Source organism: Ovis canadensis, chromosome 2, assembly GCF_042477335.2.
Source record: "Ovis canadensis isolate MfBH-ARS-UI-01 breed Bighorn chromosome 2, ARS-UI_OviCan_v2, whole genome shotgun sequence".
NCBI lineage: Eukaryota > Metazoa > Chordata > Mammalia > Artiodactyla > Bovidae > Ovis > Ovis canadensis.
In genome coordinates, this window is record NC_091246.1 from 68,154,480 (window position 1) to 68,176,551 (window position 22,072).

The following is a 22,072-nucleotide window of genomic DNA, read 5'->3' on the forward strand; positions in this document are numbered from 1 at the left end:
ATCTCTGGTTGGTGGGGATGCTAGCTCTCTGCTGAGAAGCCAACAGAATTGCCACCATTTCAAATAAACGTCCTTTGCAGCCAGTGCTGGCTCAGGCAAGGAATGATTCCAGAGAGCCGACGCTTCACATACAGGTCATTAACGTCAGCGTCAGGAAAGTCAAGTCCAGAAATGCAGTGTCTCTTGCCAAAAAGTTCCACTGAGTTTTCTAGGACCCCTGTGACCTAATTTAAAATGTCTTTTTTCCTCAAGCTTTTTTTTTTTTATAGATAATAGTATGATAAGCTGTTAATTCAATCATTTTCGCTTCTCTGCCACCCTTCGTCCCATGATCAAAGAGTATTAACCACCCTGAAGACACATTAAAAAACCAAGCTGTCTGACAGCTGCATATCAGAACACTAATTGCCAATAGTGGCATGGCTAAAAAAAATGGCTTAACTGTTTCTTTGCCCTCAGCTGTTTTTGCACATCAGCCATCGTGCAGAAACACACATCTGGATGATAGGATATATTATTGGGAGGCTGTTAATACGTAAGGTGCAAAGCAAAAAGGGCATGAAGACTGAATAACAGAAGCAAGAAAAATGTTATTTTGTGGTAGCCCTCTTTCACTTCTCTATTTAATAAAGCAGTTCCATTATCTCCTACCTACCCATCCATTCCCAGTTAGTCATAAGAAAGGACACTCTCACCCACAACATTTTTCAGCTGCACTGCCTTCGTTGGTTGTTCCTCTTTGCACTAACACCAAATAACAGCTACCATGATCAGTTGCCTTAGAATATCGGATGATTCAAAAAGCAGAATCGGGCCCTATTATGAAGACGGCATGATTGGCCATTTAAAATCAAGCGCCTGTTCATCTCTGCTGTATTCTTTTAAATACTCCAATCTGTGTCATCAACTCAAAATTCAGGGGAAAACATCTCTTTGGTCATTGGACAGAATCTTAAAAAACACAATGATGTAATTTGAAAATGAATCAGATAGCCTGGAACTACAGCGTGAAGGTGAACGGCCTCTTTCCAAGAAATAACTAGGAACATGGAACCTGAACCAAATGCTTGAATAAGGATAATGGAACAACTAGCAGCCATTTAAGGTAACCTATCCTTTTAATTTTATGTCAAACTACTGGAAAAAGCAGAATAGCTAGCCTAATTTACATGCACATAATGGGATGGATCTTTTTAATTTGAGGATAATTGCTTTACAGTGTTGTGGTGGGCTCTGCTGTACAACAGCGTGAATCAGACATAAGTATACATATATCCCCTCCCTCTTGAGCCTCCCTCCAACCCTGACCCCATCCCACCTGAGCAGGTTGTCCCAGAGCACTGATCTCAGCTCCCTGTGCTCTATAGCTGCTTCCCGCTAGCTTTCTACATGTGGTGGCATATACATCAGTGCTACTGCCTGCAAACAGGTTCATGAGTATCATTTTTCTAGATTCCGGATATATGTGTTAATATACAGAGTGAAGTCAGAAAGAGAAAAATGTATAACAGGCTCTACATTCATCCACCTCACCACAACTCACTCAAATTCATTCCTTTTAATGATTAATATACTACTGTATATATGTACCACAACTTCTTTATCCATTCATTTATTGATAGAATCTAGACACCTAGGTTGCTTCCATGTCCTAACTGTTGCAAATAGTGCTGCAACGAACACTGGCTTATATGTGTCTTTGAATTATGGTTTTCTCAGGGTATATACTCAATATTGGTATTGCAGGATCATATGGTAGATTTAGTCCTAATATTTTAAGGAACCTCTATAGTCTTCTCCATAGTGGCTGTATCAATTTACATTCCCACCAACAGGGCAAGAGGATTCCTGTTTCTCCACACCCTCTCCAGCGTTTATTGTTTGTATATTTTTTTGATGATGGCCATTTTGACCAATGTGAGGTGATACCTCATTGTAGTTTTGATTTGCATTTCTCTAATAATGAGTGATATTTATAAATGCATCTTTAAAAGGGAAATTTCTTATGTTGTCTGGTGTGCATAAATCATTTGAGTTTAAATTATATTTTAAAGAGATATAAACAGTATTGTCCATTAGTATATAAATAGTAGCACTAGCAAGTGGTAGCACAACCAATAACTCTTAAAGGAGGAGAAACATTATAAGAAAAATTTATGTTTGGTTACAACACCTAGTATAATATCACCACAAAAACGTTCAACTGCCCTTTCAGTAAAGATGGCTATGATTAAGAGGATTCTAATCAGGTCAAGAGGAAGGAGAGACAAAGACGTTGGCAAGATTGGTTTTCCTTTCTGATGCTTTTCTTCGCCATCCATTCTTTTCATAGTGTGGAGGCAAATGAAAATATTGAAGGAAAAAAAAAAGAAAATATTGAAGGGAGGGCAGTTAATTGTGTCCTCTCAGACTGGAAGAGCATGCAAAATAATCTCCAGAGTGAAAACACACCCTAGAAATATAAGTTAATGGTGCAGAATTTTCTGAATGTGTTGCCACAAAAGTTGAAATACTGTGAAGGTTGACGGTAGAATGTGTGATGAAACTGCAGTATGAAAAAACAGCTTATAGCTATTCTGAGGGAAAAAAAAAAACACCTTATTTCTGGAACTTCTTGTAATTTAGAATAGGCCATGGGCAGTCAGAGCTGGAAGGGGTCTTAAGAGGTGATTTAATGATCCATTTCATAGATGAGAAAACTAAGGACCAAAAAGGGTGATTAATTCACCATCAGTGATTAATGAGAGGCAGAGATAAGCATAGAATCTCAGTGCCTATTTCTAATTAATTCCTGTCTCATTTGGTTCTGCACAAGTAGAAGGGAATAAGATAAAGTACTAGAACAACGGTGTGGGAGACCAGTTCTGGGGATCCATGAGGTCAAACTATTTTCCTGTTAATACTAAGATGTTATTTGCCTTTCTCATTCCCTCTCATGGGTGCACAGTGGAGTACAGTCACATGCCATATCATGCCAGATCAATGCAGAAGCAGACATCCAGCTTCTTACAAGAGGGATTGCAAAAACATAAAATAATGCCACTCTTTTCACTAAGCTTATTTTCGTTCTGAAAAATAGAAACTTTCATAAAAATATATTTAACATTTTGATAGTTGTTTCAAATCAATATTTTTGAAATTTCTCATTTTAATTTTAAAAATACAAAATATTGATAGATATAATCCACATATACAAAAGCTATCTGGGATCCTCAACTTTTAGAATATGAAGGGATCCAGAGATCAAAAGGTTTAAGAACTGAGGCAACAAAAACTTGAAAAAATAGAAAGGATGAAAGAGGAATTTTATAAAAACTAAAAATCCTCACTCCTTCCTTTTTGGATCCACTTCTTGCCTTCGTTAGGAGCACAATTCCAGTGAGATGGATACATCAACCAGGAACAACTGCAGTGATGGGGGCTTCATGCGTAATATTACAATGATGGGGGCTTAGGTAGGAGCTGGATTTGAATTTTGGCTCTGCCACTTAAAAGTTCTGAGAACTGATCCGTTAAGCCCCAGGTTCCTCATCTGCATGAATGGAGGCAAGTAGAACACCTATCTTATGAAAGGGTTAGTGTAAGAAAAGCATTGGCATGATGCCTGCCTATGGTATGTACCCAATTTGGCCGTTATAATTATTGTTCAAAATACTATGCTATGAAAACCTACTGAATGGGAGAAGGCATCTGCAAATGATATGTCTGATAATGGGTTAATATCCAAAATATATAAATAAGTCATACAACTCAATATATATATATATATGAAACCTGATTATTTATATATACATTATGTTATATGTGAATATACATATAAACAACCTGATCGTTTATATATATAAGCAACCAGGTTAAAAAAATAGGCAGAGGGCCAGAATAAGCATTTTTCCAAAGACCTATAGATGGCCAACAGGCATATGAAAAGAGACTCAACGTCACTAATCGTCAGGAGAATGCAAATCAAAACCACACACCTGTCAGAATGGCTGTTATCAAGCAGCCTTGTGAGGTAGGTGTTAATTCCCTCTTTTGGTCAATAAGAACACAAAGAGTTGCCAGAGCTAAACCGAGTCCTTGCTCAAAACCTGCCAACCTCTACCTTCAGTAGGAGTTAACATAAATCTTTTATGTTATGAAGAGATAAGAAAGGAAGTTATAAGGAGAGAAGCAAAAACCAAAAACCCAGATGGAACCAGCAGGGACCAAGATGATGATAAATCTGACCTCAGACAGACCCTGAATCTCATTAAACACTGATTTTACTACATTAGTGAGTTAAGTGACATACCCACTGGTGGTCACAACTGGAAATTAAGGACCAAAAAGGATAACAAGAGCGGCACCCTACTCCCTCAAAAATCCCTGTCCCTTCCCACATAGACTATTGCACATGCCTCCACTCAGCTTCATCTCATCCCTCCTCCTTTTGTCTTTACTCTTTAAAATCAAACCCTTCTCACCACACGGGTGAGAGGCTGACCTGTGAACTATATTCTCACCTCTCCATTCTTCTGCCATTGAACAAGGTTTGCACTGCACTGATCTCAGCTTTGGCTTCATTATTTGGCTACATGAACCCACATGCCCCCACACAAGTGGATACAATTGAGTCAAAATAGATGTTAGTTTGTGAAGAATGATACCAAGGTGCCCCAGTTGGCTTCAACAATAGGGGATTTGCTCTTATTACATATGGTGATTTAGGATTTTATCCTCAATATTCTTCCGTGTGCTGTTCTATAAGAACTGTGGGATGACATAAAATTTGTGAAAAGACGCACTGTTTGTAGAAGTGATGGGGTGCCATTGTTTTTTTTAAACTCAAATATGCCTTACCTTACAGAACTTGTTCTTGTATGAGCTATGGCCTGGATCCATTTGTAAATGAGGGGGAAAGACGGGGAAGAAACCAGATATTACTTACTAAATAGACATCAAGCACGGAGGCATCATCTTGCATTTCCAGAGCATTTGGCTCAGAAGTCAAGTAGATGGTCCCCTCTTCCAAGGTAAAGGTGGAACTGGAAGGTAACCCTTTACTGGAAAAATAAGGAAGAATGATGAGCATGTGGCCTTCAGAACAAAATCCAAGGACCCCTCCCAAGTGGTGGCTGAGGTGGGTAAGCTTTGGGGGAAAGAAAAATGTGGGGTGTTTGAAGGAGATACGGTCACACCTAGAGGTATATGCGCTTATGTCTGAAGAATCTGGCTTTACGGGCCGTGCCTTTTCTCTGTCAACTTCAGTGCATGAGACACTTTGTATTTCTGAGAGGTGATCTGTGGGCCCCACACCTTGAGAGGGTGGACTTCTGGCAATCTAGAGGCCCATCTCCAGCTCTGAATAGTTAGCTCTCACTGCTTAACTCCTTTTCTCAACAGTATTGATGTTTTTTCTAGCTTATAGAAGATAACCTGATCCCTCATTAGCATTGATGATTTCTTTCTTCAAACCTAAAAGTGGAGCAGAATCCCCTTGGGGGGGGGGGCGCTTGTGATAGCCCAAACTCCTGGGCCCCACCCCCAGAGTTTGACTGGGTCTGACATGGAGCCCATGGTAACAAGCTCCCCGGTGATGCTCTTGCTGCTGATTCAAGGCCGACAGTTGGAGTAATAATGAATCACATAAATACAGAGCTCTGTGTCATGTGCTTTGTGAGGACAGTTGAGATGGACCCTTCCTAACAAGGATAACAACAAAAGCCGAAGGAATTCAGATAGACAGTTCTGGAGTCCTTTATGGAAGGGAAGCCAGCTTGTTTTGTCATGATATGATAACCAGTGTTAAGTAAATGGTCCATTAGTGTAAAGAATCTGCCTGCCTATGCGGGAGATACAAGAGACACAGGTTCCAGTGCTGGGTTGGGAAGATCCCCTGGAGTAGGAAATGGAAACCTACTCCAGTATTCTTGCCTGGAGAATTCCATGAACAGAGGAGCCTGGTGGGCTAAGTCCACGGGGTCCTGAAGAGTCAGAAATGACTAAGCGCACACATACACTAACATTCAGCTCAGTTCAGTCGCGTCTGATTCTTTGCGATCCCATGGCCTGCAGCTAACACTGACAGTGTTTAAATTGGGAATTTAGTGACTCAGGAATGTACAGTCTTCCCCCCTACTGAAATAAAAGTTAGTTATATTTTTAACCTGTGGAAATTTTCCATGTGGTTTTCAGGAACAAAATATCTACACACAATGGTGGAAGAGTCTGATGTTGGTGTTAGAAGTGGTGGGCTAGGGGGTCTGGCTGGCAGCCACGTGGGACAGACCTAGCTGGGGCTTTGCCTGGACACCAAGGCTGAGAGCAGGAGAAAAGTCTGGCCTCCTCACTCACCTCCCCATCACCAGGACCCATCACCCCTGGGGGCTGAGCTCTCAGCTCACTCCATTGAAAACTCCTACCTAAAGTCACCCCCTGGGCTTCTTGTCTGAGCTTCCCAGATAGGTGACTTATTAAGGTCATTGTACTCCTCAGTCCTCCGTCTTCTGGGCATGACACATAATTCTACTTCTGTACATACTTGTTAATTGAAGATACATGAAATAGAATTCTGAGCTCTTCAATATTAAAAAAGTTTTCTCAAAAGAATTATATGGATCTTACGAAATCAGGTTCATTTGTAGAACACATAACACAAAATTGTGAGAATCCAGACTAGTAGTAAGAAGAAAGGGAAGCAGGGAATCTCCCATAGGTTATCCATTTGGTGATATTTGAGAATTTGGAAACTCAGGGGTGAAAGCCACTTCACTTTGGCTTGATAAAATTTCTCTTGAAATTCTAGACACAGAAAAAAAAGTCCTCCTGCTTTTCAAAAACCCAAGATGGGTTATACAAGGTGGGAAACTGTGTGTTTTGATTGATTTTTAAAGATCAAGGTGAATGTGGCCTCTTTCCACCGAGCTGTTGACTTTATATTATAAACCTTTACAGATTTCTTGGGTTAAATAAACCATCAGGTTTCAAGGGATGCTGCTTGGAGAGGCACTGCATGGTAATGAATGTTGCTCAGGTTATTTTCTGGATCAAAAACAAGGATGCTGTGATGGGCTTGAATTGGCTTTTGCCTTTTGACTGCTAAGATGCCACTCACTAATCCCATGGGTAGGAAGCAGTCCTGCCTGGTTAAGCCTTAGGAGAAAGATGAATGCTTTATCTACTTAAACATCAAACCAGGAAACAAAGTGGTTGCAAAATATGTATAGTTCACATTTAATACAATGCAAAAATCTCTAATGGCTTCTGGGGTATTTTGTAACCATAATTCACTTGATGAGGTTCAAATCTAAGCTTCTCTCATCTTGTCTGAGTTTTTGGTCATGATTTTAAATTATTTCCATCCTAAGATTAAGGGTATAACCAAGATGTTCTAGAAGTGCTTTTTCTTTTTAAAATTTAATTTTTTAATAGCATACCACCTGTAGTATAAAATATTGCAAAAAGTAATCCTCCTCCTTTTTTTTGGTCCTTCTGTGATTCAGAGTTCACCTCCCTAGGAGTAAATCCTTTTTGTAAGTATTTTTCAACCTAATATTTGTTTTACTTTTGGAAAATATGAATGAGTCACTAGCATGGTTAAAACCAAATACAAATATAAAAACAATTAGTTTTCTTTGGGGTTTAACAGGTACATTTATCAGCTTATGGTCACTTGCTCAGTTGTGTCTGACTCTTTGCAACCCTATGGACTGCAGCTCACCAGATTCCTGTGTCTATGGGATTTTCCCAGCAAGAATACTGGAGTGGGTTGCCATTTGTTTCTGCAGCTATTTTAGCTAAAATATAATAGATTACAGAGAAAATACTATATTTCCTTAATACCATATGGTCAAATTTAATAACATCCATCAAGCATATTAAAAGAAAAGACCTTCTGTTAATTTACCCTGTTTTGCACATGTTAGAATAATATCCTATCTTAGTAAGAAGAATATTCTGAGCATCCTTAAATTTGGGGGACAAAAATGTGATATCCAGAGTATATAGAAAACTCTTGTAGTACAACAGTAAAAAGACAACTCAATTAAAAATGGTCATAGGATATGAATAGACATTTCTCCAAAGATATACAAATGGCCAATAAATGCATGTCAAGATGCTCAACATTATTAGTCATTAGGAAAATGCAAATCAAAAGCACAATGAGATACCACCACTTCACAGATACTAGGATGGCTATAATAAAAAAGACAGATGGTATGGAAAAACTGGAGCCCTCCTACATTGCTGATAGGCATGTAAAATGATGAAGCTAGTTTGGAAAACATTTTGGTGAATCTTCAAAACCATACAACTCAGCAGTTCCACTCCTTGGTATATATGTAAGGAAAATGGAAAAATATATGCCTATGCAAAGAATTGCACATGAACATACACAGCAGCATTACTCCTAATAGCCAACAAGCGGCAATAACCCAAAAGTCCACCAGTTGATGAATGGATAAGTAATTCATACAATGGAATATTACTTGGCAATAAATATAGTAAAAGTATTATCTATGCAGCAATATAGGCGGACCTTGGTAAGTGAAAAAATGCTGGTCATAAAGGAACTCATATAGAATGGTGGAGAGATGCTATACTGCAGGCTGGGGAAGCTGGGGACCATCTGCAGAGTCCCAGGGCTAGCTAGTGCTGCTGATGCAGGAGCAGAGGTAAGGGGACCTCTATCCTGGAGGAAGGTCTGCCTAGAAAATGCAAACTGCTGGCCCACGGACCCAGGCTGGCTGGGAGAAGTATGTTTGGGGCCCAAAGAGATTTTTTTAAAAATTTGAATGATTGCTAAATTAAGTAACAGGAAATTCCTACAAAATCCAGTCTTCCACAGATTCTAATGAGAAATGAGATGGGCAGGCAACTCCAAGCCCACATTTGTGAGTAGCGATGAGGCTGAGGCATGTCCTCTCCATTGTTCCAGCGTCCCTACTGCTGTCTTCTGCATCACACACCGGGCCTGTTCTCGCCATTGGCATCATCTCTGCCTGGTCCCTCTGTGTGTATGTCAGCCCAACATCCTTACTGCACTGTATGAAGCAGCTGAGGCTTGAGAGGCATAGTAACTTGCTCAAGGTCACACTAGAGTTGAATAGAGCTAGAATATATAAACTTTGTTTTCCAATTAAACACCTTTTCTGTGGTCACCCCTGATGAAATTTTAGAAATTTGCCACTGCAGAAATTGAGGGAGCTGAGACCAATGTGCCTAGGAGCTTGAGGATCATCCCATAAGCCAGCAAAAACAAATGCGGATTTGATGCTTGATGTGAGCTGTGGAGATCTTTTGTTTGAGAAGAGTTATGGCCAGAGAGGTTTGAGGAAAAGTAAGTAGGCAAAATATGCTATACAAAGCAACATATTTATCTTTCTCAAAAAAGTTAAAATAGAATTACCACACGAGGCAGCTATCTCATATATACCCCAAAGAATGGAAAACAGGGTCTCAGATGTTTGTTCCCTCAGTGTTATGGGCTGAACTGTGGGCTTCCCTCCAGCCTCCATTTATATCTTAAAGTCCTAACCCCCAGTACTTTAGTATGTGTTGGTATTTGGAGATAGGCTCCTTAACGAGGTATAATTAAGGTTAAGCGACATAATTGGGATGGCTCTAATTCAGTATGATTTGTGTCCTTACAAGAAGAGGAGGAAGGGATTAGGACTTGGATACACAGAGGAAAGACCATGTGAAGAGGAAGAAGACGGCCATCTGCAAGCCAAGGAGAGCCGCCTCAGAGAAAACCAACCTGACTGACACCTTGATCTTGGACCTCTAGCCTCCAGAACTGTGAGAAAATAAATTTCTGTTGTTTAAGCCATTTAGTCTGTGGTACTTTGTTATGACAGCCCTAAAATTAATACATCAATTTCACAGCAGTCTTATTCATAGTAGCCAACAGATGGTATAATTTCACCAACTTCCTCTTGTAAGTAGTCAAATTCAAAGAAGAAAGTAGAAGGGTGGTTGCCAGGTGCTGAGGGGAGGGGGAAGTGGGGAGTTGTTTAGTGGGCAAAGAGTTTCAGTTTTTCAAGATGAAAAAGTTCTGGAGACTGGTTGCACAACAATGTGAATATAGTTTGACTGTTGAACTGTTCACTTAAAAATGGTTAAGATGGTAAATTTTGTGTTGTGGGTATGTTACCACAATTTAAAAAAAGTAACATATTAAAAATGAATATCTGATAGTTAACAAGAATAGAGGTATATAAGCTTCTACTGTTTAAACACTTAAAAAACACATATAAACATTTAGCCCTGTGTAAACAATTGGGCATTTATAAAGTCACATTAAATGCTCTTGGAATAATCTGACATTAAATAGCAAAAGCTATGTAATCAATTAATCTTTAAAAAAATATTTGTTGTCTTCATTATTCAGTATGTACTGAGTGATATGCAAGTATAGAACTGGCATTTTGCTTCCCTAAAAAGATTAGGTCCTATTTGCTGCCCAAGAAAGGATGAGAATACACTTCAGAGAAACAGATACCTCAGCCGATAAGGCATTACAGGCATGGCTCAGCTGGGAAAAAATCCACCTGCAATGCGAGAGACCTGGGTTGGGAAGATCCCTGGAGAAGGGAAAGGCTACCCACTCCAGTATTCTGGCCTGGAGAATTCTGGGTCGCAGAGTCAGACACGACTGAGCGACTTTCACTTTCACCATCTTTGCTTTGAATTCTGGCTTTTCCTCTTAGCTGTATATGCAATACTGGATGCGGTTCTTAACCCCTCCAGTTACTGGAAACTCCAGTTTCCTACATGTAAAATGAGAGCAACAACACTGAACATGCAGGATTACTGGAGTTACAGCAAACGTCCAACACAAATACCCATTTTTGCACATTGTATTCTAGGCGCCAGGATGCAGTAGAGATTAAACAAAGATCTCTGACTCATGGAACTTACATAGCATTGAGGAAAAGGTAATGAGAGGAAAATACTTAAAATATATAGTATGTTGGTCAAAAGCACTAAGGAGAAAAATAAGGAGAGAGAGGTGAGTGAGCAGCACAGACCATTCCCAAGCAGCACAGTTTCCCTGCTCTGCCACTGGAGTTTTCAGGGCCTTAGGCATGAGTCAGAAACCAGGGGACACAGCCAGGTCCCCTATGTCCCATGGGGCACTATCAAGGTCTCTGAAGCCTCATCCCAGCAGGCACAGGCACCCCAACTCCCTTACAGCTCTCTCTAAAGATCACATTCAAACTGCCAACTCTTCCTGGCTTCTCTAACTTTGCTCAAAGACTGTAAGTAGTCAGCTAAATGGTTTCTGACCACTTCCTTTGCATGTCCTGAAGTCTCACACCTTGCTTTTGTTTCGGGTCTCTGCTGAAACTGATAGTCAAAATACTTCATTTTAACATTCTGCTGTTGTTTTTTAGCAAAGAGGTTAGTAAAGGTTATACATGAAAATGCTTCACACAAGGACATAAAGTATTATCTGGGCTTTAAGAATCTTTATACTGTATACTTGAATGTGGATGTGTTTGTCCATTGCTACTTAAAAAATTAATGAAGTACAATCCATAAAAGAGTAGGGAGATAATGCAAGAATAAACCATCCAATGTAAATAAACACATCCGCAGCCTACAGCAAATTCCTCTTCCCTTGAAGATGCCCCAAGTAGAAAGGTAAAATATGTTCTAAAAGGGATTTTCACTTAAATGTTTATGTCACTGATCGATTTCATGTTTGTTTCTCTCCAGTTCTGACACTGGTAATAGTCTTGCTATTGCTCGGTTTCCTTACGTCACTGTTGACTTCTCGGGCACAAGCCTATTTGGAATTGATTTCTAATGTCTCTGCCTGAGTTTTCCAGATTCCATTTTAGGGGTCACACTCTCTTGGGAGGAGTGCCTTCAAAACTGAGCAATCTAGTCAGAAGGCCTGCCATTTTTCAGCCTCACAGCTTGGGAAGATCCATTTCTAGAAGCAATTTTATGTGAACAGGTTTGAGTCGGGCTGGCTGCCTGGGTTCTGCACTATCAAGGTTTGCCACAATTCCCTCAATTTAGATGGTCTGAGGGCTAATTGCACCTAATTTGCAGCAAGGCGCTCAGGAAACTGTTAATCTATCTAGTTTTTTTCCTCCCTCGTAAAAGCAGAGGCACTGCCAACATTCTTCGGCTGCTCTGGTCTCTGGACACGTCACAAACTTGTCACAGGTTAAGCAGGATAAGGAGGGGGAATTTTATGTCCTAGCTCCCCCTGGGAGCTGACGTTAGTGGCTCTCTGATGCTGCTCAGGCCTCTCTGTCATTTACAAAAATGTTCCTTTCTTTTACCAGCAACATTAGTTTGGCTTCATTGGAGAACATTAGCCTGGCTGGACTGCTGAAAACAGGCATAGGTAATTTTATAGCCTGGAACACTCTGATTTCTTTTTGCAGACCTAATGAGTGTTTTATAGCTGATTCTCATGGGGGCACTTGCTCAGAGAACATATGGTACAAAGCACAGTTTTTGTCTTTCAAAAGTTATCCCCTCACTGCCTTTTTTTGTCAAAGTAATAACATAATATATCATATGATACAGATGACTTATGATAAACAACCTCCTGCTCCTGCCCGTACCTCAGTCATCTCCCCAAGGGCAGCGCCTTTCACCGTTTCTCTTTTTAGCCCTTCTGGTGGTTTCCTTCATATCTTTTGATGAATCAGGGAATAAAATATATTATCAACCCAAGGCAGCATCTATTGATTCAATACACAGGATGTTTGCCTCCTCCTACTCTGCACTTCCTCCCAACATTTACTATTTCTATTTTATTTATTGTGTAACTGTAAATCATATACTTAATAACCTTTTCTACTCCATCAACCATATACCATATATCTTTAATTTCCCACATTATTTAATCTTTGTCCTTGCCTTCCCACTGTGTCATAGCTATTAATATTTATATTCCTTTATTCTTATCTTATAGCTATAACCAATTTTTCTGTGCTTTGTCCATGGATTGATTCTAAAAATAGAAAATCGCTCCATAGAGTTTATTATTATAGACTATTGAAAATCTTGTTAATGCCTAGGCAACACTGAGTTAGGGTTACATTTTCCTCTCTAGATTCAAAATCATGATTGCTGGGCCATGCGAAGAAACATGTTTCCAACATCAAGGTTAAATGGAGTCTTTTAAAATCTTTGCTTAAATTTATACCCTGTTTTAGGCTGCTTCATGTTTGGAGGTTTTTGCCCTTTAGAAATGGACTGAGTGCCATGGGGGTAAACCTAGGGAGTATCTGGACTAAGGGTGAAGGCCTGAATACAAGCCCTGCTTCTTCGATTAATAGTTACAATACTGGGCAAGCATGACCCTGAGCTCCCAGCTCCTCCTCTTCAAGTGAGAATGCAGTCCCCACCGAGCCCACCTCCCAGGGCTGTCAATCAAGAGGAGTGAGTCAGACCCTGCAAGTGAGAGAAAGGCCGACAGAGGTTGATGCTCTTCTGTCTCAATGACCCAGGGCGCCACTGTGACTTCTACCTCTGGGACTCTGCTTGCTTCCTGGGGGACGGTAGGTATGTCTGAGGAGGTCGGCTTTATTGTAACACTGGGGAAGAATTCTTTTTCTGCTAGGCTAAGTTTAGCTACCTACCAGAATACTGACTGATGATAAGAAATGTGGACAGGAAAGTTCTCACAGAGAAAACCCACAAGTACAGCCTAGTCTCACGTAAAGGCTACAAATACTTGTTCAGTCCTAGAGACACATGTGCTTAGGAGCAGGTCGCTCCCTGAAGGACTCAGGCACTTCTGATGTGATGGTCAAGCCAAGGTCATGTGCGTGTCTTAGAAAAGCTCACTTCTGGCTGGCGTGGCTCGGGGGCGGAGGCTGCTCCAGGGTGTAGAGTTCCGAAGCCCTGGCACGGGGTTCCCAGCTACAGCTGGGAGAGTGTCGGCCTGCATGAGCATCTCCTTTACACGAGCTCCTGGGTTGACTGTACAGGCACATCTGCAAGATCCCTGGTGTGGACCCAGAGCACGGGGAAGCCCTTGGCCATGGCTACTGCATACAGAACACCACCCACCTTCCTAACCTGCCCTGCTAGGCTTTCAGCAGGATCTGCTGCTGTCTGTCTTTTCTCCTTTTCAGCCAGGAGCATGGCTGCTGCTCTTCCACGCTCTCCCACTTTGGCTATTTTTAGATAGGGAGGCTGCCTGTATCTAATGAAGGCAAGCAGAGCGGCAGGCTCTCTCTCTGGAATCGAATGACGGCCACCTATGGGTCTAGTGCTGGGGCTTAACTCTCCTCTGTCCCTGCGTTAAGTGTCGCCCGAGGCACAGAGACCGCTGGAGACCCAGTGCAGAAAGCTGCGCTTTGAACCGGCAGGGGAAGAGAGCAGCAAACAGTGTGCTGCCTGGTCTATTAGTTCTGGGGACAGGAAGCCACAGCTGCTGGGAGAGCTGAAACAGCTGAGCTCCTGCCACCAGCAGCCTCAGAAGCAGGCAGAGGAAGGAGGCAGGGCCCTCCCTTTGAGGGAAGCATGTGTGCATCTGTGGGTGGTGGCTGGAGGGAGAATGCTTTCAAGAAAGAACCCCCATCCAAGTTCAAGGAACTTTTCCACCATCTATCTCTAGGAGATTTTATTTTTCTTTTCAACATCCTCCCACACACATTTTAAAGCTAGCAGTCCTCCTCAAATGGTGATGTTTATACTGTGATGACTGCATTACAGGCATTATTTCATTTAATCATCAGAGATCACCCTGTTAGGCTGGGTCTCTTCCTAGTTATTTTGTACATGTGAGTTTTAAGGCTAATGTGTCTAACCACAGTTAATAAATGGTGGTACTGGATTTGAACCAGGCCTGATTGGGGAGCTATGCCATGTCCTATACATGTTGCCTCAAGCTGTCTAAGCACTGAGGAGAATTAGTCCTTTGCTGTGCTCCTAAGCTATCTCCAGCAATAATGATTCAGTTATAAAAGAAAAAAAAGATATAAATCTGTTTCCAAATGACAAATCTATTATCATAAATCAGTCTTGATTACCTGACTTGAGAGGCAGGAATAGATATGAAAGAAGAGCAAAAAGAATTTTTGATAGCCCCCCATGGGTTCAGTCACTTCAGTTGTGCCCGACTCTTTGCAACCCCATGGACTGTAGCCCACCAGGCTCCTGTGTCCATGGGATTCTCCAGGTAAGAATACTGGAGCGGGTGGTCATGCCCTCCTCCAGAGGATCTTCCCAACCCAGGGATTGCACCCACATCTCCTGCACTGCAGGTGGATTTTTTTTTTAACCACTTAGCCTCTGGGGAAGCCCCTGGATACCTTATACACAGAAATTAATTTGAGATGGACCACAGACAAAATGTGAAAGCTAACGCTTCTCTGGTGGCTCAGTGGTCAAGAAACTGCCTGCCAGTGTAGGAGACAGGCTTGATCCCTGAACCAGGAAGATTCCACATGCTGCATGGGACAGCTAAGTCCATGGGCCACAACTACAGAGTCTGTGCTCCAGACCTGAGAGCCACAACCACCGAGTCCACGTGCCATAACTACTGAAGCCTGTGTGCCTATAGCCTGTGCTTCTCAACAAGGGAAGCCACCCTAATGAGAAGCCAGTAAACCACAGCTAGAGAGCAGCCACTGTTTGACACAACTAGAGACAAGCTCACACAGCAATGAAGACTCAGCACAGCCAAAAACAAAAATAAATGTGAAGGCTAACACCATTAAGCTTCTAGAATAAAACAAAGGGGAATGTTGCCTTGACCTTGGGTAGTCATGTCTAGGAAGGGGCAGAAGGGAACTTCTGGTAGGACAGGAATTTTCTTTATCTAGATCTGGGAGATGGTTACTGGAATGTACACATTTGTCAAAATTTATGGAATTACATAAGATCTGTGCATTTTGCTATATATAAATCATATTTCAACAGTGAACTGTCCACATCAAAAAACTATCTGCTTTTCTATTTACAAAACTATAAATCATCCATTCAAACATACACCAAGTGCTGACTTCACCCACTTACTGTGCTAAAAGTGAAAAGTTGGTAAACAGTTCACACATGGCTGAATCACTGACTTAAGGAGCTTTCAAGAAAGTTGGTGAGGCATACATACCAAGGAAACCAGAATTGAAAGAGACATGTGTACCCCAATGTTCATCACAGCACTGTTTATAATAGCCAGGACATGGAAGCAACCTAGATGTCCATCAGCAGATGAATGGATAAGAAAGCTGTGGTATATATACACAATGGAGTATTACTCAACCATTAAAAAGAATACATTTGAATCCGTTCTAATGAAGTGGATGAAACTGGAGCCTATTATACAGAGTGAAGTAAGCCAGAAAGAAAAATACCAATACAGTATACTAATTTAGAAAGATGGTAATAATAACCCTGTATGTGAGATAGCAAAAGAGACACATGTATAGAACAGTCTTTTAGACTCAGGGAGGGAGAGGGTGGGATGATTTGGGAGAATGGCATTGAAACATGTATAATATATGAAATGAATTGCCAGTCCAGGTTTGATGCATGATACAGAATGCTTGGGGCTGGTGCACTGGGATGACCCAGAGGGATGGTATGGGGAGGGAGATGGGAGGGGGGGTTCAGGATGGGGAACACGTGTATATCCATGGCAGATTCATGCTGATGTATGGCAAAACCACTACAATATTGTAAAGTAATTAGCCTCCAATTAAAATAAATAAATTTATATTAAAAAAGAAATTACTTATATGTATCATTATCATCAAAAACACAAGAAGATCCCCACTCAAAACAACAAAAAATGAAAAACCTTGACAAAGTAATTTCTAGTGGACTTCATAAAACTGAACAGTTTCCATTCTTCTTGTAAGACGTCTTTTCCTGTTCATATTTGGTAGAGTCTAAAACCAGAATTGGTTCTCTCCGCAGAGCTCTTGTCTATGAAGTTGAGAGAGAATATAGTTAAGTAGGTCCCAGAGGTAAGGCTTAGGGCTTCCTTGGTGGCTCAGATGGTAAAGAATCTGCCTGCAATGTGGAGACCCAGGTTCCATCCCTGGGTTGGGAAGATCCCCTGGAGAAGGAACTGGCAACCCACTCCAGACCTGGAGAATCCCATGAACAGAGGAGCCTGGAGGGCTACAGTCCACGGGATCCAAAGAGTCAGACATGACTGAGCCGCTAACATACACACAGAGGTAATGCTTAGGGGGATAAAAAAGACTCTAATATAAGTAGTCCACAAAACCCCGAGGTGAGTGGCTTGCACTGAAAACTGTTCTCTAGCTAGAGAAACACACCACAAAGGGAGCAGGAACTGGAAACCCTTTAATTCACAAGAGACTCACAGCTTCCATGGAATGTGGAAGAATAAGCTAGAACAGGAGGCAGGGCAGATGAATTCCGGTACTAACTCAGCAATAAGTGTGGTGTGTGCTCTCTTTGGGTAAGCTGTTTAGCTGCCTGGAGTCCCAGTTTCCTCCTCTGTAAAAATCAGGGCTTTGAACTTGGTGAGGTCCTTCCAGCTTTCGAAAGCTTTGATCCTTAGCCTAGTTGGCCCTCATTCAACTTCCTCAGAAAACCAAGCCTGAGGTCACAGCAGTCTATCAGGAATACAGTATGCAGAAATGGAGATGCCCATGCTGTATAAGCTAATGGAACCACTAAGGGTTTAAGATAAAGTGAACCAATAATTCTCAACCACAGCACCCTTAACCTCTGCACTGCACCTCAATGACATAACTCCCACAGATGGGGTCTGTAGTCAGATATTCTGCAGTCTCTTTACACTTGCTTCCTATCAGCATTGGAGAAAACAAATCCAGAAAAAGTAAGCCTTATTCAGAGATGATACTATAGGTTAAACTGTGTGCCTCTAAAGTTTGTATGTTGACAACCTAGCCCCCAGTAGCTCAGAATGTGACCTTATTTGGGCAAAGGGCAATTGCAGATGTAATTAAGATGAGGTCATAAGAGGAGATTTAACAGACATGCACACAGGGAGAAGGACATGTGAAGATGAAGGCAGAGATCAGGTGAAGCCTCTCTAAGCCAAGGAATGTCAGAGACTGACAGGGAATCACCAGAAGCCAGGGGACAAGCATGAAACAGATTCATCCCCATGGTCCTCAGAAGCAAGCAGCGCTGTGAACATCTCAGACTCCTGGCCTCCACAATGGTGAGAAAACACACTTTTGTTGTTTAAGCCACATGGCGTATGGTGCTAGCAAATTAGTACAGGTGTTATAAATGCTTAAAGGACAGCCCTGCCTGGCCAGGGGGCTGGCTCACTAGCTTTCTCTCCTGTTCCTTAGCCCATAGCACAGCAGAGCAAGGTTACTGGTGATAAGTCGCTTCAGTCACGTCTGACTCTTTGCAACCCCATGGACCACAGCCAGCCAGGCTCCTCTGTCCATAGAATTCTCCAGGCAAGAATACTGGAGTGGGTTGCCATGCCCTCCTCCAGGGGATCTTCCTGACCCAGGGATCGAACCCGAGTCTCTTACGCCTCCTGCATTGGCAGGTGAGTTCTTTACCACTAGCTCCACCTGGGAAGAACCACCAGTAACCTCAACCTTCAGGAAATTTATAATTTGGGTACCTGAAAAGAGTATTTACCATTCCTCGTCTTTTCTAAACACCACATTTCCTATTTTTAAAAAGCAAGTAACCAAGTATTTGTTAAGCCTGTATTATCTAACCAGGAATCTTCATATAGCATTTGTGACTTAGCTATCGGACTTCACTCAGGTCCTCCTTATGTCAGTATGCTAAACATGTACAGGGTGGAAATGACCACTGTTAGCAAGTAAGTGGCATCATTCAGTCCAAACCCATATTACTACCAGTCTGCAAAAGCTACTGGAAAGAATATGAGAAAAGATTAGAAGGTAGCTTTACAATCACAGATGTACACTGTAATTAGCACTGTTCAGGGCTATTGGAAAACCATAAGCACCATTGATTTTTAGTGGGCCTGCTAGCTTCAGAGAGGTGCAGAATGACTGGAAGGTTTCTCATACGTGGCCAGGCCAATGCCAAATTAATTATAAGCTCTGACTTGAATAATCGGAAAATGTCACAGAAACTACTGGCCTCTGCTGGATAGGTCAGTACTCTGTCTTGAGTCATTAGGAACATAAGCAGTTTAGGGAGAGAGAAGAGCCCTAGTTTGCAAAAGATGGGAGGTGGCTGGCTGAGATGGGGGAGGTAAACGAGTACTGGCCTCTCTGAGAAGAACTGGGACTCATTCTACCTCAAACCATGGCTCAGGTTTAATTATTTCTGACAGCGGTCCTTTCATACACCAAAGCCTTTCCTGTAAGTTAAGGTATAAACTAGGTGCTTTAGAATCAAAGGTCAGGACACCCCGGTAGTTACCACAGTGGCTCTCCAATGACCAGGCACTAGAATGTACAGGACCAGGAAGCTGCTGTTTTACCAACCCACTGTTCTGCAGCAGTTGCTCCTAGAACCTATAGTTTAAGAAATATTGCCACACACACACCCCACCCCCCTCCCCTTATAAGATAAGTAAGTCCTGAGGATGAGGATAGAGTGGATGGCATGGTGACTGGAGATAATGAAGGACAGGGAAGCCTGCTGTACTACAGTTCACAGAGTTGCAAAGAGTTGAATAGAACTTAGCGACTTAGCAACAACAAAACTGTTATGCCTGATTCAAATGAATTCTTTTTAACGGCTGAGTAATACTCCATTGTGTATATGTACCACAGCTTTCTTATCCATTCATCTGCTGATGGACATCTAGGTTGTTTCCATGTCCTGGCTATTATAAACAGTGCTGCGATGAACATTGGGGTACATGTGTCTCTTTCAATTCTGGTTTCCTCGGTGTGTATGAGATGGATGAAACTGGAGCCAATTATACAGAGTGAAGTAATCCAGAAAGAAAAACACCAATACAGTATACTAACACATATATATGGAATTTAGGAAGATGGCAATGACGACCCTGTATGCAAGACAGGAAAAAAGACACAGATGTGTATAACGGACTTTTGGACTCAGAGGGAGAGGGAGAGGGTGGGATGATTTGGGAGAATGGGAATTCTAACATGTATACTATCATGTAAGAATTGAATCGACAGTCCATGTCTGACGTAGGGTGCAGCATGCTTGGGGCTGGTGCATGGGGATGACCCAGAGAGATGTTGTGGGGAGGGAGGTGGGAGGGGGGGGTCATGTTTGGGAACGATGTAAGAATTAAGGATTTTAAAATTTAAAAAAAAAAACTGTTATGCCTTAAAGTTGCAGAGAGTAGATCTTAAAAACAAATCAAACTAACTAAAATAGACACAAACATAGTCCCTACCTTTAGTAAATAAAACCAACTCAGCTTCACACACACACACAAAAAGCAAAACCAAAAGTAACTATGTGAGGCAACAAATTAATTTGCTTGATACAGTAATCATTTCACTATGTACAGCAAATTATTATGTTGTATGCCTTAAATATATACCATTTTTATTAAAGATATATACTGTAAAACCAGTTCTACCAGTTTGTAATCACCCATGCAAAACAGGAAATATATAAGTTCCAAATATATTTAGCATGATAAAACTTTGATGAATTGCATGTGTATCATTTCCTATTCAAGTCTTGGGAAACTGCTATTTTAGAGAAATTGGTCATCGGCATTCAAATTAATGTATCAGATAGTCATAAATACATACTAAAATCCCCCCGAAAAGAAAAAAAAAACTCAAACTGGCTTAACAGAATGGTACGGCAGTGGAGATGTACAGTCCAGACGTGGTGTGGTGTGTGTCTGTGAATGACTGGACAAGAATGGCCCATCCTGGGGAGCCTGGCAAAGCATGAGGAGGATGTAGGTCACTGCTGAAGGGCCTTACCCACACCTTCAAGGACTGACACTGGCATTGCCCTGCAGCTGGTATTGAGAGTGCCTGGAAGGGTTGGCTCTGTAGGCTGGACCTAATTGATGTTCAGGGGCTCTGAATGTGACTGACTTTACTGGATCAGATATGAGGCATTTACCACGTGTCACACACAAGAAATCCTACCTTCCAGAAAGCACACATAAGTCAACTAATAAATGATTAGGCACTTTCCAAAACATCATAGAAAGGTAACCCATTATTTCACACTGTTCATATACTTGACTCTTTATTATGTGTAAATGTGCTTTGCAGTCTGCAAATGCAAATAATAATGTTTAAAAGCTGTCACTGAACGTACACCCTTTCCCATTTATTCTTCCTACTCTGGAGAAGTCTATATTATCCACTTTAGGGGTTTGATTTAAGCTCTAGTTATTTTGGATAATGCCTATCTTTCATATGGCATGACTACATCCTATTAAACATGAAATTTCTCAGTGGCTATTAATAAAAATGCTCTCAAAGTACTTACCATTTAGAGTCCCCCACACCATTTCCTTAGATGATGTAGTTATATGACATGTGAGTTGATTTAGGAAGACGTACCTGAAAGCTTTGATTCTCCCCTTGTGGTTTCCCTTTCTAACCAGTGTCATTTAGCTGCAACTTGGGCATTTATTCCATCTGAGATTATTCTTTATCCATATAATAACTTTCCTTATTTATCACAGGTTGATGTGAATAATTTATATGCAAATGTCTACTATGCTCCTTGCCCTTGGAAGGTCCTCTGCTCCAATAAAGCTGGAGGGGCCTAAATACACTTCCTCATGTCCCCCTGTCTCTAACAATAAAAGCATTTCTGAGAATTCAGTCTCAGAAATTATAAAGTCTGTCACTTGTGTTGAATACATATTAGCTGTTATTAATATGACCACTAAAGATAATTATGTATTTTTATGGACTTCATTTTTTTGGGCTTTAAAACCAATGCAGATGGTGACTGCAGCCATGAAATTAAAAGACGCTTACTCCTTGGAAGGAAAGTTATGACCAACCTAGATAGTATATTCAAAAGCAGAGACATTACTTTGCCAACAAAGGTCTGTCTAGTCAAGGCTACGGTTTTTCCAGTGCTCATGTATGGATGTGAGAGTTGGACTATGAAGAAAGCTGAGCGCTGAAGAATTGATGCTTTTGAACTGTGGTTTTGGAGAAGACTCTTGAGAGTCCCTTGGACTGCAAGGACATCCAAC

The 22,072-nt window shown here is 41.4% G+C and overlaps 1 protein-coding gene and 1 long non-coding RNA gene across 6 annotated transcripts in view; one reads left to right on the plus strand and one right to left on the minus strand.

Annotated features, from left to right (window-relative positions):
* Positions 1-9,811, plus strand: part of LOC138433551 (uncharacterized) — a 157,380-nt gene extending 147,569 nt beyond the window's left edge. Inside the window, exons 6-9 of the long non-coding RNA XR_011254353.1 lie at positions 949-1,105; positions 4,847-5,119; positions 9,159-9,319; positions 9,637-9,811. This is a non-coding gene — a long non-coding RNA (uncharacterized lncRNA). The remainder of the gene's footprint in view (positions 1-948; positions 1,106-4,846; positions 5,120-9,158; positions 9,320-9,636) is intronic.
* The window catches only part of PIP5K1B (phosphatidylinositol-4-phosphate 5-kinase type 1 beta), a 354,808-nt gene that overhangs the window by 18,790 nt on the left and 313,946 nt on the right, over positions 1-22,072 (minus strand). For 3 of the 5 annotated variants that reach the window (XM_069576377.1, XM_069576378.1, XM_069576381.1), the window contains one exon: positions 4,787-5,042. In XM_069576377.1, coding sequence (XP_069432478.1) covers positions 4,865-5,042 — 178 coding nt within the window. In that variant the 3' untranslated portion in view covers positions 4,787-4,864. Of the gene's footprint in view, positions 1-4,786; positions 5,043-22,072 lie in introns of those variants that run through there. The other 2 variants (XM_069576379.1, XM_069576380.1) reach the window with 1 other exon arrangement.